The 22424-nt window shown below is 42.5% G+C and overlaps 1 protein-coding gene across 8 annotated transcripts in view; it reads right to left on the reverse strand.

Annotated features, from left to right (window-relative positions):
• LOC110532443 (microphthalmia-associated transcription factor) overlaps positions 1-22424 on the reverse strand; it is a 37485-nt gene that overhangs the window by 9061 nt on the left and 6000 nt on the right. For 4 of the 8 annotated variants that reach the window (XM_021616351.3, XM_021616350.3, XM_090184886.1 and 1 more), the window contains exon 2: positions 13885-14149. In XM_021616351.3, the coding sequence (XP_021472026.2) occupies positions 13885-14149 (265 nt within the window). Of the gene's footprint in view, positions 1-13884; positions 14150-16384; positions 16669-22424 lie in introns of those variants that run through there. The other 4 variants (XM_090184885.1, XM_036988434.2, XM_090184888.1 and 1 more) reach the window with 4 other exon arrangements.

Genomic DNA, 22424 nt, shown 5'->3' on the forward strand with positions numbered 1-22424 from the left:
GCTGTTATGATGGGTTGATAATCATTGGTCATGTTGTAATTGTGCTGTGCACTCAAGAAACAGCTCTCATATCTCACTGAATATTATCTCACTAAATAAGCAAGAAACAGCTTTGAAAATGTTTCCATACATTTATAATAATAAAGAGAACTGGATTACTAATTAATATGAAAATAAAATACCTGTCAGCTCAACTAGTGATAGAGTCCTTGACTTGACCAGAGAAAGTCAAGTATGAATTGAAATGTTAGAAAGTATCAATATTACTAGCAAATCCCAAAGCAGTAAGCCGTAAGCTTATCTTTTCATTTATATTTTTTCTGTGCTATCTCTTGATAGCTAAATAATCCCTAGATATAAATACATGTATTCACAATTCATGTCACACGTTCCATCTGAATAAATGTTATGTTTATCTTACCATACCCCAAAAGAAAAGGGGGGGAAAATAAAATATATTTCAAACAGCATAATACTGGACCTACTTGATAATGGTGGTATTCAAGCATCCCCAACATCTCCAGCACAATTTATATTCCAACTACAAATAAGAGATGCTTAAAACCTAATTATATTCCCTTTCAAAGTCTATGCAAGACCAGAGAGGCTGTCTTCCTCTTTCATCCGCTGCTTTCAACACTGATAATACAGAGAGGAACACCTCTAGTTCAGCTTATAAAAGGCATTAGCTACACATGTTAATAAGTCTAAGTGAGACACAATGAACCTTTTTTAAGATTGTGATGCTTTATGTAAAATATGAATTTATGCCTTTATGGTGCTAGTTTGACGTCAGAGTGGGAGTCTAACAAAGAGGCTCTTTCTACAACCAAGACCAGGTCACCCTGTCTACTGAAACTTGCCCCAGGCCAGATAACTTCTCATCTCCTCTTTAACCACATGCATGGCTGTTGCACACTGGCTGGTTACTCTGCTATTTTTGGATGATAGGCTCACTGAGCTAAAACTATTCTTGTAAACTACATGCTTCATAATGTAGTCAAATATATACTGTATTGTTTTGTTTGTCTAAACATCTTCATTGAAACAAAAAATCCATAAAATGATTACGTTGCTAAAGGGAGGCTACTTTATTCATTCTTTACTCAACCCTGTCAGAAAGCAGATTGTAATAAGATGTTTCTAAACATGAGATTTCAGCTACCTGTAACATTATCTCTAATATGAAGTTATTCCTGAATCCTAACAGGACAGTACATCACTGCATTCAAGGGTTCCAACAACAGCAAAGATAACCAACTGATAAATTACCAATTATAAACCAGTAATGGGAGAGAATTCCGTTTAGAATCGGTTGTACTGAAGCATGTGTGTTTATCCAACACGTGTGTAAATTGACTGTAGCCATGCCTGGACAAACTCAGAATGACAGTTGATTTCACTGGTGAGGTGGTTAATGAGCTCAGGATAACCAAGTGTGGATGACAGAGTCTGGTTATTTGGAAAGGCTTGAGGCAGATGGAGCTCCTCACAACCCCATTCACCTCCTGAACTCTTGGCTCAACAACGCTGCAACAGAACCAGACGGTCCCTCCCCCGGGCCCTTATTGGCTGAGGTTATTTAACCTTGCAAATAGTATCTACAGTAACAACTGACACCACACTAGCATCAATAGAGAATATCATACACTGTTCTACTATAACATGGTAATAAGCATTTACTGGTAGGCCTATTTGTTTTATGCAACAAAAATTAAAAAGGTAATTCAATAGATGTGTATTGCTCAATGTAAATTGGCATTCCCTATTTCTAGTCATTCCATAAGGAATGTATCCTAACTGGCAGGTCTATTAATAGCTCTCTGAGGTATTTTGGGAATCCCCCTGGGGAGAGTTGAAAGTTATTTCAGGCATGTTGGCCGTGTGATAACTGAAGGGGTCAAAGTTGGGAATGCATCCTGACCAATTAGGCAATAAATGTCCTTTAAATGCACTGTTCGTCAACAATGAGAGGTGGAGGAATTGTGTAGAATTAGAGGCATCCTAAACAAAGCGAACCGTTCAAATAATATTTTTTAAATGTCAGAGAGGTGTGAGCAATCCCTGATTTGTATCTATATAGTGTTCATGTGCTGTAAATGGGACACCAAATAATCATCCAACAATCCTAGACACGCAATTAGCTTCTGAGCTGTAATTGAGGAGTAAGTACTAGTTGCACTGTTTGTGTATATGGGTGTTTGATTATTCATTTAAAAATTTGTAAATAATTAGCATGTATGTTTTCTTAGAAAGCGCCACATGCTGAACAATCTGATAACAAGTCTCTTAACGTCTTAATATGCAATTAACGCTACTATTACTACTAATATGACTGCCACATGCACGACCTCCGACAGTAATAATACATTTCATAATTGTACAGTGCTGTGGAAAGGCAAATGTTGCTGCAAATCTGACATATGGAAAACACAAGTTTAGAATCCATTGACACAATATGTGTTCTGTACATTTCAGAGTTGTACATCTTTCTACTTTCTCACACCAGTCCGACATCCATTTCTATCAGAGAATACCAAGGCATACTTCCAGCCAATCTGCCTCAGTATTTTCTTGACCTGGTCAAATTCCTTCTGCTAATATTGAACATGGAAGGTGTGTAAATACTGCTAGTGTTATGATGAATTGCTTTGAATCGATAGCGACATCTATTTACCAGGGTGTTATTGAGACAACAGAACAAGATCAGCAATTATTTGTTATTTTTTACATTGATTGATTGACATTTAAATTGAAATAATAACATGGATTATAACACTGGATTACCTCAATATAGTGAGCCAAGAAGCACACAAAAAATCTATACTACTTGTACATGATATAAAATAAGCATTAGAATTGGCCAGAATACAGAATGCAGGCTTTGTCGAATTGATTTCACTCAATACAGATTGAACTTTATGCCTCTAGTAACTGAACTAGAAGTTCTTCCAAACCACACTACATGTTCTTTGCCTTACGGTTCTCATTTGGTGTTTATAACTTCCATGAGAGAAACGCTAGTAACTAGTGTGAAGTCAGAAGATACATGGCTTGAATTTAGTCTTAGCTCAAACTTGATTAATGGGACATTCATAGGATAAAAGAAACAATAAATAATCTGACTTCCAAAATAAGACAGGCCAACACAGTCCTGAGGTAACAAGCAACTCCTCCTCAATAAAGTCAATTATTTTTTTTTAGCTAGGTTTTTTTAGCCCATTGATTTTGTTGTAATGTTTTAGTCACTCCAATATCACATGAATACACAATATCCAATGCTGAGTAAAAAGTTTCGGAACCCCTGATCTAATCCATGAGAGTAAACCTAATGCAATTTTTCCTGATCTATTAATTTCATTATATTATGAAATCTTACAATGTCTAATGTCTCAAAGGTTCAATAATTGTATTTGATGAATTTCTCAAGTTTAACTAAACTGTTTCTTTGTGGCTAAACCAAAGTGACCATCTGTAAACTAGTAAATATGAAAATTACAGTATGTGACACCCATGGATAATTACAGATGTAGGATCTTAAATTGATCACTCCTTTGTTTCTGATAATTTTCCTGAACAGCAGGAAATACAAACTTGTTGTGTTTGAGGTTTAAAAATGCTTCTAAAGTTTGTAATTTGCACTTTAAAATGTCAGACTTGATTTGCCCTAATGAAAAATGTATCAATCCCTACAAAAAATGTCCATTAATTATAACCCACATTATAATTCAAATTTCTTGTTGCTGCAGGATTATTTTCCTGCTGTAGCAAGCTGGCTCAAATTAAGATCCTACATCCGTACATAATGTTTAATTAATGCATACTTTTGATGCAGCATGATCCAAAAAACACATCCTGTCATTTTCAGAGCTGAATACTATGCACAGTGGAATGAGGAGGAAGGGAAGCGCTACTAAGGTACACAATAGAAGATTTTGGTAGATAGAAGGTGCTCTTTGGTAAAAGGGGTAAATTGGTCATCAAAAAAAAAGGAGGACCAAGGCACTTTTCATATAATTGATAAAAATGCCTTTATTAGTATGGCATGTTCAATAGAAACAAAGTTTTTTTTAAACCGACGCGTTTCGGCTGCATGGCCTTCGTCAGGGAGTAAAAAAACAACAAACAAAAAAAGGAATACAAGGTCCTCTTTTAAACAACTTATCAATTAGCCCTAATTGGAAGAGTGAGTGGTTACACAATTGATTGGACACACCTAGTAAGCAATACTATACACATTGAAATACTGTAGCTATGTTATCATAAAAATACAAGTCCAAACTAGAAGTATCAGAACACTAAAAGGTAGTTCTAACCTTAAATATGACTGGGAGAAGGGTCAAGAATAAGAAAGCTAAATATTCCATAGTACACTAGAACACAGCAAAACATGAACAACAACAGTCTAACCATAGCTGAGGGCAATTGAGCAAAATGTCCACTAGATGACAGCAAATGGACCCATCACGACCCTACAGGAAGGGTGAGAAATCCATATCTTTATTTAAACCAGGGTATTTGGTGTCCTGTAGTTTGTAAATCCAAAAACTTTCCCTTTGGTTTAACTGTTTAAGACGGTCCCCTTTTCTAATAGAGGCCGGAATATGATCAATACCCATAGCTTGTAGGGAGTCAGGGTTGCCATGGTGTAGGGACTTGTAGTGCCTTGCCATGGGGTAGTCTTCATTACCTGTATGGTATGGTATTACCTGTATGGTAATTACCTGTACCAGTATGGCGTACTTGTGTTCCGCTATTATATGAAGAGTGCCTTGGTCCTCCTTTCTTTTTGATGACTATGCACAGTGCTTTATTCTTCTCATAATACTGTCACGACTTCCGCCGAAGTCGGTTCCTCTCCTTGTTCAGGCGGCGTTCGGCGGTCGACGTCGCCGGTCTTCTAGCCATCACCGATCCACCTTTCATTTTCCATTTGTTTTGTCTTGTCTTCCGGCACACCTGGTTCACATCTCCTACTAATTAACATGTGTATTTAACCCTCTGTTCCCTCCATGTCTGTGTGGGGTATTGTTTATTGTTAGGGTTGGCACGCTTCCGGCTGGTTTGCGCCGGGTTTTGTTTTACCCGTGCTTTGTGGCAGCCGGTACTTTATACTTGGGTTCTGTACTTTTGCTGCCTCACTTGTTCTGTGGGCATTTGTTTTGTGACGCGGTTGCGTTCTGTATTATGATTGCCTTAGTAAAGTACTTTGTCCATTCATCTCTCCTCTCCTGCGCCTGACTTCCATGCACCAGCTACACCCACCGCTGACAAATACACTAAATTCCTTTTCACTAAATCTAGAAATCATGTTGAACTCTTTTAGGAAATGATCCTAAATAAATTTCAAAGCTAGTGTTTTTTTCCCCTTATGCCATGGAATGAAAGCAGTGGGGCTAATTACGAGCATTCTTTGCTGAATTAGAGTTAGGGTGTGTGGTAAGACTGCTTGCCTTTGTCCTGATCCCCAAACTGATCCCGTACATATTTCTCCAAAGGTCAGTGGTCACTTGGTTAATTAAGGGCCGAATCTGTCTTTAGACAAACTCATCTGAGCTTAATGTTTTCACCTTTAAGGTCCAGCAGCCCCGCCTGGTACCCCTAAGCTAATTTTGTGTAGCTTTGCGTGTGGACTGTGCTAATCTAGTCACAGACAGGCGAGCAGGTAAACCCTGCTCTACAGTGCTTAGTGCTAGACAGGAACAGGCCTTTAATTTGGGGGAATTTCAGTCAATGAAGAATGCCCGTAAGCTCCAAACCTGAATCACAGAAATGTCTTCCAGCTTGTCGTATTGTACTCTTTTATGGGGTTATCCTAAACCTTTCAAAGAGCTAACGATTTTACAGAGTATAGGATAAGTAATGTTTATGCTGTATGTGGAGGGCACTGGTTTCAATGGTTGGACCCATGCCACACATGTTCAGTATGATGACAAGAGGGGGGCACTATTTATACTACTATCCTACTACTTTATACTATATGGAATGGAATTTTACATAATGTAATTAAGACTTTAACTTAAAACATTTTTTCCACATTTTGTTACATTACAGCCTTATTCTAAAATTGATTAAATAAAACATGTTCCTCATGAATCTACACACAATTATTTTTTTGCACAGGTGCATCCTGTTTCCATTAATCATCCTTGAGATGGTTCTACAACTTGATTGGAGTCCACCTGTGGTACATTTAATTGATTGGACATGGTTTGGAAAGGCACACACCTGTCTATATGAGGTCCCACAGTTGACAGAGCATGTCAGAGCAAAAACCAAGACATGAGGTCGAAGGAATTGTCCGCAGAGCTCCGAGACTGGACTGTGTCAAGGCACAGGTCTGGGGTAGGGTATCAAAAATGTTCTGCAGCATTGAAGGTCCCCAAGAACACAGTGGCCTCTATCATTCTTAAATGGAAGAAGTTTGGAATCACCAAGACTCTTTCTAGAGCTGGCCGCCTCGCCAAACTGAGCAATCGGGGGAGAAGGGCCTTGGTCAGCAAGGTGACCAAGAACCCGAAGGTCACTCTGACAGAGCTCCAGAGTTCCTCTGTGGAGATGGTTGTCCTTCTGGAAGGTTATCCCATCTCTGCAACACTCCACCAATCAGGCCTTTTTGGTAGAGTGGCAAGACGGAAGCCACTCCTCAGAAAAAGGCACATGACAGCCCGCTTGGAGTTTGCCAAAAGGCACCTAAAGACTCTCAGACCATGAGAAACAAGATTCTCTGGTCTGATGAAACCAAGATTAAACTATTTGTTCTGAATGCCAAGCGTCACGTCTGGCGTACTTCCGGCGCCGACAGAGATGGCCGCCTCGCTTCGCGTTCCTAGGAAACTATGCAGTTTTTTGTTTTTTTACGTGTTATTTCTTACATTAGTACCCCAGGTCATCTTAGGTTTCATTACATACAGTCGAGAAGAACTACTGAATATAAGATCAGCATCAACTCACCATCAGTACGACCAAGAATATGTTTTTCGCGACGCGGATCCTGTGTTCTGCCTTACAAACAGGACAACGGAGTGGATCCTATGCAGCGACCCAAAAAAACGACTCCGAAAGAGAGGGAAACGAGGCGGTCTTCTGGTCAGACTCCGGAGACGGGCACAGCGCGCACCACTCCCTAGCATTCTTCTTGCCAATGTCCAGTCTCTTGACAACAAGGTTGATGAAATCCGAGCAAGGGTAGCATTCCAGAGGGACATCAGAGACTGTAACGTCCTTTGCTTCACTGAAACATGGCTCACTGGAGAGACGCTATCCGAAGCGGTGCAGCCAACGGGTTTCTCCACACATCGCGCAGACAGAAACAAACATCTTTCTGGTAAGAAGAGGGGAGGGGGCGTATGCCTCATGGCCAACGTGACATGGTGTGATGAAAGAAACATACAGGAACTCAAATCCTTCTGTTCACCTGATTTAGAATTCCTCACAATCAAATGTAGACTGCATTATCTACCAAGAGAATTCTCTTCGATTATAATCACAGCCGTATATATCCCCCCCCAAGCAGACACATCGATGGCTCTGAACGAACTTTATTTAACTCTCTGCAAACTGGAAACAATTTATCCGGAGGCTGCATTCATTGTAGCTGGGGATTTTAACAAGGCTAATCTGAAAACAAGACTCCCCAAATTTTATCAGCATATCGATTGCGCAACCAGGGGAGGAAAGACCTTGGACCATTGTTACTCTAACTTCCGCGACGCATATAAGGCCCTGCCCCGCCCCCCTTTCGGAAAAGCTGACCACGACTCCATTTTGTTGATCCCTGCCTACAGACAGAAACTAAAACAAGAGGCTCCCACGCTGAGGTCTGTCCAACGCTGGTCCGACCAAGCTGACTCCACACTCCAAGACTGCTTCCATCACGTGGACTGGGAGATGTTTCGTATTGCGTCAGATAACAACATTGACGAATACGCTGATTCGGTGTGCGAGTTCATTAGAACGTGCGTTGAAGATGTCGTTCCCATAGCAACGATTAAAACATTCCCTAACCAGAAACCGTGGATTGATGGCAGCATTCGTGTGAAACTGAAAGCGCGAACCACTGCTTTTAATCAGGGCAAGGTGTCTGGTAACATGACCGAATACAAACAGTGCAGCTATTCCCTCCGCAAGGCTATCAAACAAGCTAAGCGCCAGTACAGAGACAAAGTAGAATCTCAATTCAACGGCTCAGACACAAGAGGCATGTGGCAGGGTCTACAGTCAATCACGGACTACAGGAAGAAATCCAGCCCAGTCACGGACCAGGATGTCTTGCTCCCAGGCAGACTAAATAACTTTTTTGCCCGCTTTGAGGACAATACAGTGCCACTGACACGGCCTGCAACGAAAACATGCGGTCTCTCCTTCACTGCAGCCGAGGTGAGTAAGACATTTAAACGTGTTAACCCTCGCAAGGCTGCAGGCCCAGATGGCATCCCCAGCCGCGCCCTCAGAGCATGCGCAGACCAGCTGGCCGGTGTGTTTACGGACATATTCAATCAATCCCTATACCAGTCTGCTGTTCCCACATGCTTCAAGAGGGCCACCATTGTTCCTGTTCCCAAGAAAGCTAAGGTAACTGAGCTAAATGACTACCGCCCCGTAGCACTCACATCCGTCATCATGAAGTGCTTTGAGAGACTAGTCAAGGACCATATCACCTCCACCCTACCTGACACCCTAGACCCACTCCAATTTGCTTACCGCCCAAATAGGTCCACAGACGATGCAATCTCAACCACACTGCACACTGCCCTAACCCATCTGGACAAGAGGAATACCTATGTGAGAATGCTGTTCATCGACTACAGCTCGGCATTCAACACCATAGTACCCTCCAAGCTCGTCATCAAGCTCGAGACCCTGGGTCTCGACCCCGCCCTGTGCAACTGGGTACTGGACTTCCTGACGGGCCGCCCCCAGGTGGTGAGGGTAGGCAACAACATCTCCTCCCCGCTGATCCTCAACACTGGGGCCCCACAAGGGTGCGTTCTGAGCCCTCTCCTGTACTCCCTGTTCACCCACGACTGCGTGGCCACGCACGCCTCCAACTCAATCATCAAGTTTGCGGACGACACAACAGTGGTAGGCTTGATTACCAACAACGATGAGACGGCCTACAGGGAGGAGGTGAGGGCCCTCGGAGTGTGGTGTCAGGAAAATAACCTCACACTCAACGTCAACAAAACTAAGGAGATGATTGTGGACTTCAGGAAACAGCAGAGGGAACACCCCCCTATCCACATCGATGGAACAGTAGTGGAGAGGGTAGCAAGTTTTAAGTTCCTCGGCATACACATCACAGACAAACTGAATTGGTCCACTCACACAGACAGCATCGTGAAGAAGGCGCAGCAGCGCCTCTTCAACCTCAGGAGGCTGAAGAAATTCGGCTTGTCACCAAAAGCACTCACAAACTTCTACAGATGCACAATCGAGAGCATCCTGGCGGGCTGTATCACCGCCTGGTATGGCAACTGCACCGCCCTCAACCGTAAGGCTCTCCAGAGGGTAGTGAGGTCTGCACAACGCATCACCGGGGGCAAACTACCTGCCCTCCAGGACACCTACACCACCCGATGTCACAGGAAGGCCATAAAGATCATCAAGGACATCAACCACCCGAGCCACTGCCTGTTCACCCCGCTATCATCCAGAAGGCGAGGTCAGTACAGGTGCATCAAAGCTGGGACCGAGAGACTGAAAAACAGCTTCTATCTCAAGGCCATCAGACTGTTAAACAGCCACCACTAACACTGAGTGGCTGCTGCCAACACACTGACACTGACTCAACTCCAGCCACTTTAATAATGGGAATTGATGGGAAATGATGTCAATATATCACTAGCCACTTTAAACAATGCTACCTTATATAAATGTTACTTACCCTACATTATTCATCTCATATGCATACGTATATACTGTACTCTATATCATCGACGGTATCCTTATGTAATACATGTATCACTAGCCACTTTATACTATACTATGCCACTTTGTTTACATACTCATCTCATTTGTACATACTGTACCCGATACCATCTACTGTATCTTGCCTATGCTGCTCTGTACCATCACTCATTCATATATCCTTATGTACATATTCTTTATCCCCTTACACTGTGTACAAGACAGTAGTTTTGGAATTGTTAGTTAGATTACTTGTTATCACTGCATTGTCGGAACTAGAAGCACAAGCATTTCGCTACACTCGCATTAACATCTGCTAACCATGTGTATGTGACAAATAAAATTTGATTTGATTTGATTTGATTGGAGGAAACCTGTCACAGCATCATGCTGTGGAGATGTTTTTCAGCGGCAGGGACTGGGAGACTAGTCAGGATCGAGGGAAAGATGATGGAGCAGAGTACAGAGAGATCCTTGATGAAAACCTGCTCCAGAGTGCTTAGGACCTCAGACTGGGGCGAAGGTTCGCCTTCCAACAGGACAACGACCCTAAGCACACAGCCGAGACAACGCAGGAGTGGCTTCGGGACAAGTCTCTTAATGTCCTTGAGTGGGCCAGACTTGAATCCGATTGAACATCTCTGGGGAGACCTGAAAATAGCTGTGCAGCAATGCTCCCCATCCAACCTGACAGAGATTGAGAGGATCTGCAGAGACAAATGGGAGAAACTCCCCAAATACAGGTGTGCCAAGCTTATAGCTTCATACCCAATAAGACTAGAGGTTGTCATCGCTGCCAACGGTGCTTCAATAAAGTACTGAGTAAAGGGTCTCTATACTTATGTAAATGTAATATTTCAGTGTATTATTTGTATTAAATTTGTAACAATTTCTAAAAAAGTGTTTTTGCTTTATCATTATGGGGTATTGGTGTAGATTGATGAGAGATTAAATTAATTTTTTATTTTTAGAATAAGCCTGTAATGTACTGTATCAAAGTGTGGGAAAAGTAAAGGCGTCTGAATACTTTCCCGAATGCACTGTAAATATATAATCTGTGTCATATTTCCACAAAAGCTATCAATCAATACTATATTAAACCTATTTGCTATAATGAAATATTACATTGATATAGAATACTTGCACACATACAACCTACTTTGCCATCTGGACTACCCAGATGGCAAATTCCTACCAGCGTAAACTTCAATCACAACAATCACACGAATTGCAGTAAAACATGGACTAGGGCTTTTCTACTGCTAAATTACTACAATACTTTTAGTAAATCTGCAGTGAATCTATATGTTCAGAGGGTTCAGAAATAAACAAGTCCTAAAGCAGTCATAATCAGAATTATAAATGACTCAGTCTCGCCTGATCTCCTTAAAATTAGGTTGTGCCCCAGAAAAGTGTGAAAATGTAAAAAAGAATGCATACATTGTAAAAACATATCCTCGCTGTTTTCTGAATGGGTGGCAGTATGCTCTTAAGAAATGCTTGTCAGGCAGTTCATGCTATGAAACTACCACGTCCTGTATCATTGTGTCATAAAACGGTATCATTGTGTTATTATCTTTATTGTTATGATTCATATTCTCATAATTTTCTTAAGAAATGAAAACATTCAATTTTTTCCAATGATAACAATCAATGAGAATGGTGCAGTGACAATGTTCGAGACAACAGGAAAATTGTCATATTCAAAGGAAAACGCAAAGGAGAAATATCTATCCAGTCATGCTTTAGATACAGTGAGGGGAAAAAAGTATTTGATCCCCTGCTGATTTTGTACGTTTGCCCACTGACAAAGAAATGATCAGTCTATAATTTTAATGGTACGTTTATTTGAACAGTGAGAGACAGAATATCAACAAAAAAATCCAGGAAAACGCATGTCAAAAATGTTATCAATTGATTTGCATTTTAATGAAGTATTTGACCCCCTCTCAATCAGAAAGATTTCTGGCTCCCAGGTGTCTTTTATACAGGTAACAAGCTGAGATTAGGAGCACACTCTTAAAGGGAGTGCTCCTAGTCTCAGCTTGTTACCTGTATAAAAGACACCTGTCCACAGAAGCAATCAATCAATCAGATTCCAAACTCTCCACCATGGCCAAGACCAAAGAGCTCTCCAAGGATGTCAGGGACAAGATTGTAGACCTACACAAGGCTGGCATGGGCTACAAGACCATCGCCAAGCAGCTTGGCGAGAAGGTGACAACAGTTGGTGCCATTGTTTGCAAATGGAAGAAACACAAAAGAGCCGATCTCCTTCGGCCTGGGGCTCCATGCAAGATCTCACCTCGTGGAGTTGCAATGATCATGAGAACGGTGAGGAATCAGCCCATAACTACACGGGAGGATCTTGTCAATGATCTCAAGGCAGCTGGGACCATAGTCACCAAGAAAACAATAGGTAACACACTACGCCGTGAAGCACTGAAATCCTGCAGCGCCCGCAAGGTCCCCCTGCTCAAGAAAGCACATATTCATGCCCGTCTGAAGTTTGCCAATGAACATCTGAATGATTCATAGGACAACTGGGTGAAAGTGTTGTGGTCAGATGAGACCAAAATTGAGCTCTTTGGCATCAACTCAACTCGCCGTGTTTGGAGGAGGAGGAATGCTGCCTATGACCCCAAGAACACCATCCCCACTGTCAAACTTGGAGGTGGAAACATTATGCTTTGGGAGTGTTTTTCTGCTAAGGGGACAGGACAACTTCACGGCATCAAAGGGACGATGGATGGGGCCATGTACCGTCAAATCTTTGGCGAGAACCTCCTTCCCTCAGCCAGGGCATTGAAAATGGGTCGTGGATGGTTATTCCAGCATGACAATGACCCAAAACACACGGCCAAGGCAACAAAGGAGTGGCTCAAGAAGAAGCACATTAAGGTCCTGGAGTGGCCTAGCCAGTCTCCTGACCTTAATCCCATAGAAAATCTGTGGAGGGAGCTGAAGGTTCGAGTTGCCAAACATCAGCCTCAAAACCTTAATGACTTGGAGAAGATCTGAAAAGAGGAGTGGGACAAAATCCCTCCTGAGATGTGTGCAAATCTGGTGGCCAACTACAAGAAAAAGAAAGGGTTTTGCCACCAAGTACTAAGTCATGTTTTGCAGAGGGGTCAAATACTTATTTCCCTCATAAAAATGCAAATCAATTTCTAACATTTTTGACATGCGTTTCTCTGGATTTTGTTGTTGTTATTCTGTCTCTCACTGTTCAAATAAACCTACCATTAAAATGATAGACTGATCATTTTTTTGTCAGTGGGCAAACATACAAAATCATCAGGGGATCAAATACTTTTTTCCCTCACTGTATGAAGTTTTGGATACACTTCAACATTTAATCTTGACCTTTTTTTATATAATTTTTTATATTTAGTTATTCTTTTTCTAAAGAAGGACAAACAAATGTAAAGGATTTTTTTAAAACTTACCAAATGGTCTTTGTTTTTCTGGATGTACTATAGTATAGTAGTGTGTTGTGGTAGTTATCAATCTGTCTCCCCTAGCTTTCAGAAAATTTACAACAGTCTCTAGTCAGCCAGAGCAGATTAACAATGAATCAAAGCTATGAAAAGATATGAATGTAGCTCAGCAAATAGGATTAAAGATGGCTAAATCCAAATGGATGGAAGCACAGCATGCATTAAAGAGGAATTCTCTCAGGAAATTCTCTCATATTTTAAAACACTTCTCACCTCCACGTGTTTTACACCGTATCATAGTAAACCGTGCTTGCTCTACTGTCCAGAAGTTGCCCATATAGAGTCATCCAACCCACAGTAACTTCTTAAAACAACATCTGAGTGTGAATGCCTGCATCTAGAGGTGATAGTGAGACCTCTGGAATTGTGTGAGGAGTGGCATGTTTGGAAGACCACAGTGAAGCAGCCAGCCAGAGAGGGGGTGTGTCACCTGTGTCATCAGGTGTGAGAACTGTGGACAATACTCATTGCTTACCTTCAGCACCTCCATTGGCAGCTGGGATGCGGGGGGGAGGCTGGGGGGCGCGCTGACGTTGATGGCCGGGGTCTGGGTGTGGATGTGGCTGTCGGTGGTCTGGTGGTGCAGCGAGGTGGAGGAGGCCTGACGTCTCTGCTGCTCCCGCCGCTCCTGCTCCTGGAGCTGCTCTCGCATCAACTGCTGCCGCAGCAGGATTCGTGATGTCATGGCGGAAGAGCCCAACGGGGGCTTGGAAGACGAGCATTGCTGGTCTAACGGATTACTGCAGAACGGAGAGACAAACACCAGGCAGGGCATCAGGAGAGAGGAGGAGGGGAGGGGGCGGGGTTAGGGAGGTGAGAGTGAGTGTTAAGGAGTGAACGAGAGGTCAGGGAAAAGAGAGTGGCATTAGAGCATTAGGATCTACAGTACTGGAATCAGGAAGACGCCACATCACAGTGAGAAAACCTAAAGATTTATTCTAAATGTCTCCTGCTGGTCTGCAAGCCAGAAAGTTGTGTCTGCTGCAGAATACTGAACACCATCACTGAGGAGGAATCTTAACCCTAACACATCTCCTTCTAGTCTTGTCTGTATAGTGTTTAAATGTAGCCAACATCCCATACTTGGAACAAAACAATGACTCAGAAAGGGGAACTTTTCTTCACTCAGTTTCAGTTCTCCCTATGGTCTCAAATGTAGACACTTGCTGTTTTCCCAGACAGAATCCTGCTGTAGGCCTAAAATATACAGGGTGTGCTGGAGCAGATGAAGCTGTCTGGATGAAGCCTTCCCTGAGTGAGTGATTTGATAAAAAAAACTCAGCAAAACGTCTTACCAATCAAGCTGTGCAGTAATCGGACTAATTAGCCAGTCTGGTCAAACGCAACCTTGGTCTACAGCCATCCCTCCGCACTGAACTTTCCCTTTATTTTATAGAAGCTCATGTCAACCCTCTCATCAAATAAGAAAGTGATCTTACGCATCACATTAAAGATAGGCCTACACACTTTATGTAGCGTTTTTTATTGTAATCATACGAACACAACATTTTAGGCCCAAAAATGTTCCGAAATTTGAAGAAGCCTGACACCAAATGTAATTTTCCACACTTTAACCACAATGAGAGAGGTTTAATATACATATTTGAGGTCAAGAACATGGACGAAATTCAGTCGGTGCCTTTTCCCCATTTTTGCAAACTGATTATGGCTTGTCTGGAGCAAGTGAATCATCTCTTTTGACACACATTGGTTGGGAGACCTGACTTACACAAGACCAAAATGCTTCCTGTGGTGGATCCAAAATAATTTTCATCCTCACTTTACATTTTGGAATCTCCAGATAATATCGATCTGTTGTGCTTCTGTGGCCCTTCATTAAGTTCATCTGTAGGGCTTCCCTCAACATGCATTCAAGAGACACAAATGTTGATTCTCAACTCAAGTTTCATAACCAGTATACCCTTGTGTATATGGTATACCTCTATCATCTTACATAGGAGAATAAGCAGAACTGTATTGAGGCAGACTCAAGATTACAACCATTGAGCACTGTGTGTGTAGGTTCTGCCCTCACTAACACATTGACCGGCTGCCAGATGGCTTTTTGCCCAGTTGTTCCTAAGCAGAATACTGAAACCCATAAAAAGACCTTTTGTCTGATTCAACTTTCCACTATTGTGTGTGCACACACCTCCTCTCTGTGCATATGTATCAGGAAACACAATGGCTGCACAGTCTCGCATGGCCACACCCCCTGGCCAAGAGTTTTTTAATGTAGAGAGAGAGCTCCTGGACTGAAGGTGGTTCAATGGCTGCAGCCCACCCTCACACACCTTAATGACCTGCTGGATAAAGAATGGCTTGGCCTAGTGGGAGAGCCATCAATCTTGCTTCACAATGAACAATGGCACAATAACAGCTCAATAACAATACTAATACCTATAAAAAACAAATAGTGATAATGACAACACAATAAACAATACATGTTATATCATATCTATGTGCTTTGTATTCTGTCTACAAACATCATAACAATGCTTTTAGACAAAACATTTAAATAAGTATTTCTCTAGACAACTTTTAATTGTCCTTCAATCTTGGCTGAATCTCTTTCACATTTCAACATCTACATATCTGTATAATTACATATGAGTTCCAAACAAAAGGATAATGCACCAAAGCTTTAAATGCATTCTGGCTATAGTACTTAGCCCAAACTGCACATACATTTCTTGAAATTCAATGCAAAAGCTTCTGACCTATCTGTCCAAAATCAAAACACTGCATTGGCAAGTAAAACTCTGAGCAGTAAACAAACCGCAACCTAAAGTTACTGCCTAGAGAGAGTGCTATTAATAGCCATATAGATGTATTGTATTTATAGTCCAAATGCACGTTTCACTCTGCACACATATAAACCTTCTATCTCACTCTTTCTAACACACGCACATTCAACTCTCAAATATAAACACACATGCATGCACACATAGCAGCATGGAGGTGCAGCTACTCACAGGTGGTTAGTGTAAAAGGAGCAGGGTCTGTGCACTTGGGCTCCTAAGGCCTCCATGTTGGTTCGTTTTTCCTGAAGGTGCATCAGACAGCTGTCCTTGGAGAGCAGTGAAAGTCATGTTGCCAATGCAGCCCTGTAAGTGTGTCACAAGGGGGAGGCTCCAGGGCCAGGCCTGGGAACTCCAATCCCTACATAGAGCTACCCAGGGAGGAACAGCCCCGTCCGGTCAACACCAATCCACACACAGTGAGAGAGAGAGAGCGAGAGAGAGAGAGAGAGAGAGAGAGAGAGAGAGAGAGTGAGAGAGAGCGAGTGAGAGTGAGAGAGGGGGAGTGAGTGAGTGAGAGAGAGAGAGAGAGAGAGAGAGAGAGAGAGAGAGAGAGAGGGAGAGAGAGAGAGGGAGTGAGAGAGAGAGAGAGAGAGAGAGAGAGAGTAAGCTAGAGCACAGGAGCAGTGCTGTGTTGTCTGTTCAAGACATGATCTATCAAACAGGAGGTGCTGTACACTAACTGCGCTACTTAGATTCCTTACTGCATCAACATCAAGATCCTCAGACCGGAAAGATTGACCCTGGTCAAACAATGAGTAGCCATGTGTGCAGAAGGACAGAAGTAAATACAAGGAGTTATCCTGGCCCCGCCCCTTTCCCCCACCATAAGGTACACTTCTTCCTCTGGGCTCACCTTCACAATCACCTTCTGAGACACACAGAGCCCAGTCCAGTGACTGCAGTTTGCAGGTGTCTTGGTTCCTGGTTGGATCAGGTGTTCCTGACAGCACTACACAGTCTCCCTGCTGGAGGTGGAGTTTGAGCAGCACAACTGCACACTGTTCTGCTCAGAACCATGACCTACCCAACCAACCCCCACTGCTCAGAACCTTGACCTACCCAACCAACCCCCACTGCTCAGAACCTTGACCTACCCAACCAACCCCCACTGCTCAGAACCTTGACCTACCCAATCAACCCCCTCTGCTCAGAACACTGCTGCCTGGTGCCCGAGAGCATATACAGTTGAAGTCGGAAATTTACATACACTTAGGTTGGAGTCATTAAAACTTGTTTTTCAACCACTCCACAAATTTCTTGTTAACAAACTATAGTTTTGGCAAGTCGGTTAGGACATCTACTTTGCGCATGACACAAGTCATTTTTCCAACAATTGTTTACAGACAGATTATTTCACTTATAATTCACTGTATCACAATTCCAGTGGAAGTTTACATACACTAAGTTGACTGTGCCTCTAAAATGCTTGGAAAATTCCAGAAAATTATGTCATGGCTTTAGAAGCTTCTGATAGCCCAATTGATATAATTTGAGTCAATTGGAGGCGTACCTGTGGATGTATTTCAAGGCCTACCTTCAAACTCAGCGCCTCTTTGCTTGACATTATGGGGAAATCAGCCAAGACAGAAAAAAAATTGTAGACCTCCACAAGTCTGGTTCATCCTTGGGAGCAATTTCCAAACGCCTGAAGGTACCACATTCATCTGTACAAACAATAGTACACAAGTTTAAACACCATGGGACCACACAGCCGTCATACCGCTCAGGAAGGAGACACGTTCGGTCTCCTAGAGATGAACGTACTTTGGTGCGAAAAGTGCAAATTAATCCCAGAACAACAGCAAAGGACCTTGTGAACATGCTGGAGGAAACAGGTACAAAAGTATCTATATCCACAGTAAAATGATTCCTATTTCGACATAACCTGAAAGTCCACTAAGCAAGGAAGAAGACACTGCTCCAAAACCGTCATAAAAGAGCCAGACGGTTTGCAACTGTACATGGGGACAAAGATCGTACTTTTTGGAGAAATGACCTCTGGTTTGATGAAACAAAAATAGAACTGGTTGGCCATAATGACCATTGTTATGTTTGCAGGAAAAAGGGGGAGACTTGCAAGCCGAAGAACTCCATCCCAAACGTGAAGCACGGGGGTGGCAGCATCATGTTGTGGGGGTGCTTTGCTGTAGGAGGGACTGGTGAACTTCACAAAATAGATGGCATCATGAGGACGGAAAATTATGTGGATATATTGAAGCAACATCTCAAGACATATATCCACATAATTTTCCGTCCTCATGATGCCATCTATTTTGTGAAGTTCACCTATATGGCTTGCAAGTCTCCCCCTTTTTCCTGCAAACATAACAATGGTCATTATGGCCAAGCAGTTCAAATGTATAAACTGGTGAAAAGGTCATGTAAACTAAAACATTGACTACAGTAAGGAAAGAGACACATTAACACAGATAAACCGGATCATGACATACCGGTGAAGAACACTCACAGTGAGGAAAGGCTCTGTATACAGTGCTTTGGGTAAGTAAGACAAGTTAAGAGCGCTATGGTCACAAATAAATAAAATTGATGCATACACCGAGTGCTCCAAACATTAAGAACACCTTCCTAATATTGAGTTGCACCCCTCCTTTTTCCCTCAGAACAGCCTCAATTCGTTGGGGCATGGACTCTACAAGTTATCGAAAGCATCCACAGGGATGCTGGCTCATGTTGACACCAATGCTTCCCACAATTATGTCAAGTTGGCTAGATGTCCTTTGGGTGGTGGACCATTCTTGATACACACAGGAAACTGTTGAGTGTGACACAAACCAGCGCACCTGGCACCTACTAACATACCCTGTTTAAAGGCACTTAAATATTTTGTCTTGCCCATTCACCCACTGAATGACACACTTACACAATCCATGTCTCAATTGTCCCAAGGCTTCTTTAACCTGTCTCCTCCCCTTCATCTACACTGATTGAAGTGGATTTAACAAGTGACGTCAATAAGGGATCATAGCTTTCACCTGGATTCAACTGGTCAGTCTATGTCATGAAAGAGCAGGTGTTCTTAATGTTTTGTCTACTCAGTGTGTGTTATGCAAGGAAAACAAAACTGCAAGTTGCCTACTACCACAACAGATAATGCGGTTCTTTGTTGTCGTAGTTACGGGCAGAGAAGGTCCGGTTGGGATAATTTGAACTTGCCGGGTCCTATTTCTGTAATTAGGTTTTATGACTTTCATGAGTCTCTGCACTTGTTTACAGTAGTATGGCCTACTCTAGTCCAGCTCGCCTTCCCCTCTCTGCATGCTATGACTAGGACAGCACTCTGAAGCACATCAAAAAACAACCACACAGATGATCAATGTATTGCAGTAATATTACTGCTGCTGCATACAGAATGGTGGGTGGCTATAATGTGTGATAAGTTGCGCCCTACTACAGGCATGCTCTTCAAATTATCCTTGACAGCATCAATGTGTTCTCTATTTGAAAATACACTATATATACAAAAGTATGTTGACACCCGTTCAAATTAGTGGATTCTACTATTTCAGCCACAGCCATTGCTGACTGGTGTATCAAATTGAGCACACAACACTCACTACCGAGATCCAAACTGCATCTGGAAGCAATCGTCAGTACAATAACTGTTTGTCGGGAACTTCATAAAATGGGTTTCCATGGCCGAGCAGCCGCACACAAGCCTAGGATCACCATGCAAAATGCCAAGCATCGGCTGGAGTGGTGTAAAGCTTGGATGCCATTGGACTCTGAAGCAGTGGAAACGCGTTCTCTGGAGTGATGAATCACACTTTACCAACTGGCAGTCGAACGGACGAATCTGGGTTTGACGGATGCCAGGAGAACACCACCTGCCCCAGTGCATAGGGACAACTGTGGAGTTAGATGGAAGAGGAATAATGGTCTGGATCTGTTTTTCATGGTTCGGGCTAGACCCCTTATTTCCTGTGAAGGGAAATCTTAACGCTACAGCATACAATGACATTCTAGACGATTCTGTGCTTCCAATTTTTGTGGCAACAGTTTTACTGAATGGAAGCAAGTCCCCACAGCAATGTTTCCAACATCTAGAAGAAAGCCTTCCTAGATGAGTGGAGGCTGTTATAGCAGCAAAGTGAGTTTCATACTAATACCCATGATTTTGGAATGAGATGTTCGACAAGCAGGTGTCCACATACTCTTGGTAATGTAGTGGCTACCATAATGTTGTTTCTTCCTAGGTTCTGGTCTTTCTAGGGAGTTTTTCCTAGCCACCGTGCTTCTACATCTGCATTGTTTGCTGTTTGGGGTTTAGCCTGGGTTTCTATACAGCACTTTGTGACATCGGCTAAAGTAAAAACGAATGTATAAATACATTTGATTTATTGATAAAGAAAATCCTTTGTCAGTCTCACATCTGTTTACTCAGACTGTCAGATCTAACTGGAATTATGGAGAAATGAAATTAACACCATCATGGCCACTGTCCAGTGAATGTGTTTAGAGCCAAAGTGGGAGTAAGGATGCGGTCAGAGTGATTACGTAACCATTGGGTTGTGTAGTGTCTCACTCAACTCTAGCACCTGTATGTGTCACTCAGACCACATCGGATCCCCATCCTGGATCGGGAGAGGAACACCCTGGTCCGGACCTCCCTCTTTGGTATATGATATGGACTCCCAGAAACAGAACAGGACAGAGCGCTCCCTGAGACTTTGAGTGTCCCTTACAGAGGCCACATTGACACCAGCACTGGAGAGTGGATGCTCATGTAAAAACACATATCATAATGCAATGCAGTATGTACTTTCTGTGAATACATTTTTACCATATATCTACTTCAATGCCTAGGCCAAGATGTGGCTTGGGAAGAGCATTGAACACAATAAAGACAACCTCTGCTCTTTGATATTATTTAACTTCTAGGTCAAACGGGGCTTGTAGGGAGTCGATAAAACCAGTTCGTGGGCATGGAGTGCATGGTCACTGGAGGACAACTGGGACATCTCTGCTCCTTAAAAGCGTCATATAGTCACATACTCTACGTAGTGTTTGACTGCATGAATAGTGTATCCTTAACCGCTCAATGAGTCACCATATTACATAGACGGGAAGATACATAGTGGAAAAAGAAAACATTGACATTGACTTACAGACATTTTCTTTGTTATTTAACCTTTATTTAACTAGGCAAGTCAATTAAGAACAAATTCTTATTTACAATGACGGCCTACACCGGCTAAACTCGGACGACGCTGGGCCAATTGACGGTCGCCCTATGGGACTCTCAAACACGGCCAGTTGTGATACAGCCTGGATTCGAACCAGGGTGTCTGTAGTGACACCTCTAGCACTGAGATGCATCGCCCCTCGGGAGCCCATGCCACATGCTTTGACAAGGTTCATGCTACATTGACACTTTACCTCTCATTCACATCTTTGACAGATGAAAGATACAGGTATGTGACCATTGGGCAGTGACGTTACATCTTTTTTTAATCATAATGTCATGACATGGAATATCTCTCTAAACTGTATCTACATTTTTGCTTTTAACTATGTCATCACTATTTTATTGTAAATTTCACCATTTAGTGCTGTAGCCCTACAAATGGTGCATTACATATTTTGACCAATCCAGACTCTGGGCCTACCAGAAGCAAAATATATGAGCTGAGACGTGAACAAATCCTGTCAAGAGACGTGCAGAATATTGACAGTCTAATTAGAATGTGAAGCTGACTCCATAAGTTAACTTGCAAAAAAATCCCAGCAACAAACAACGCAAGGCTTGCTTTGCATTGGAGGTGACATATCCATTGCTAAATTTACAGAGCTAATTTACACCGCATAGAAGACAAGTTTCACCGTCTGTCTCACGTCTATATTAAGAACACACAGCTCAGGCTCTGACTCTGCAGGGGTTCGTTCGGTTGTCTGTGCCAAAAGCTTTCTGAGACAGCCAGAAGCGAAGTAACCTCCGTCAGTAAAAACAAGATAATTCATGATGTTATCAACATCATGATTCCAAGTGAAGAAAAACTGCATTTTAGACCTAACAGGCCGGTCAATCTATGTCTTATCTTTGGCCTTGCGTTACTGTAGTAGTCCGGGTGTGTAGCATTTGTTTGTTTTTTTGCATTGTTTGTAACTTATTTTGTACATAATGTTGCTGATACCGTCTCTTATGACCGAAAAGAGCTTCTGGACATCAGAACAGCAATTACTCCGCTTGAGC

Source organism: Oncorhynchus mykiss, chromosome 9 (genome assembly GCF_057628025.1).
Source record: "Oncorhynchus mykiss isolate SJ-2025 chromosome 9, ASM5762802v1, whole genome shotgun sequence".
In the NCBI taxonomy this organism is placed as follows: Eukaryota; Metazoa; Chordata; class Actinopteri; order Salmoniformes; family Salmonidae; genus Oncorhynchus; species Oncorhynchus mykiss.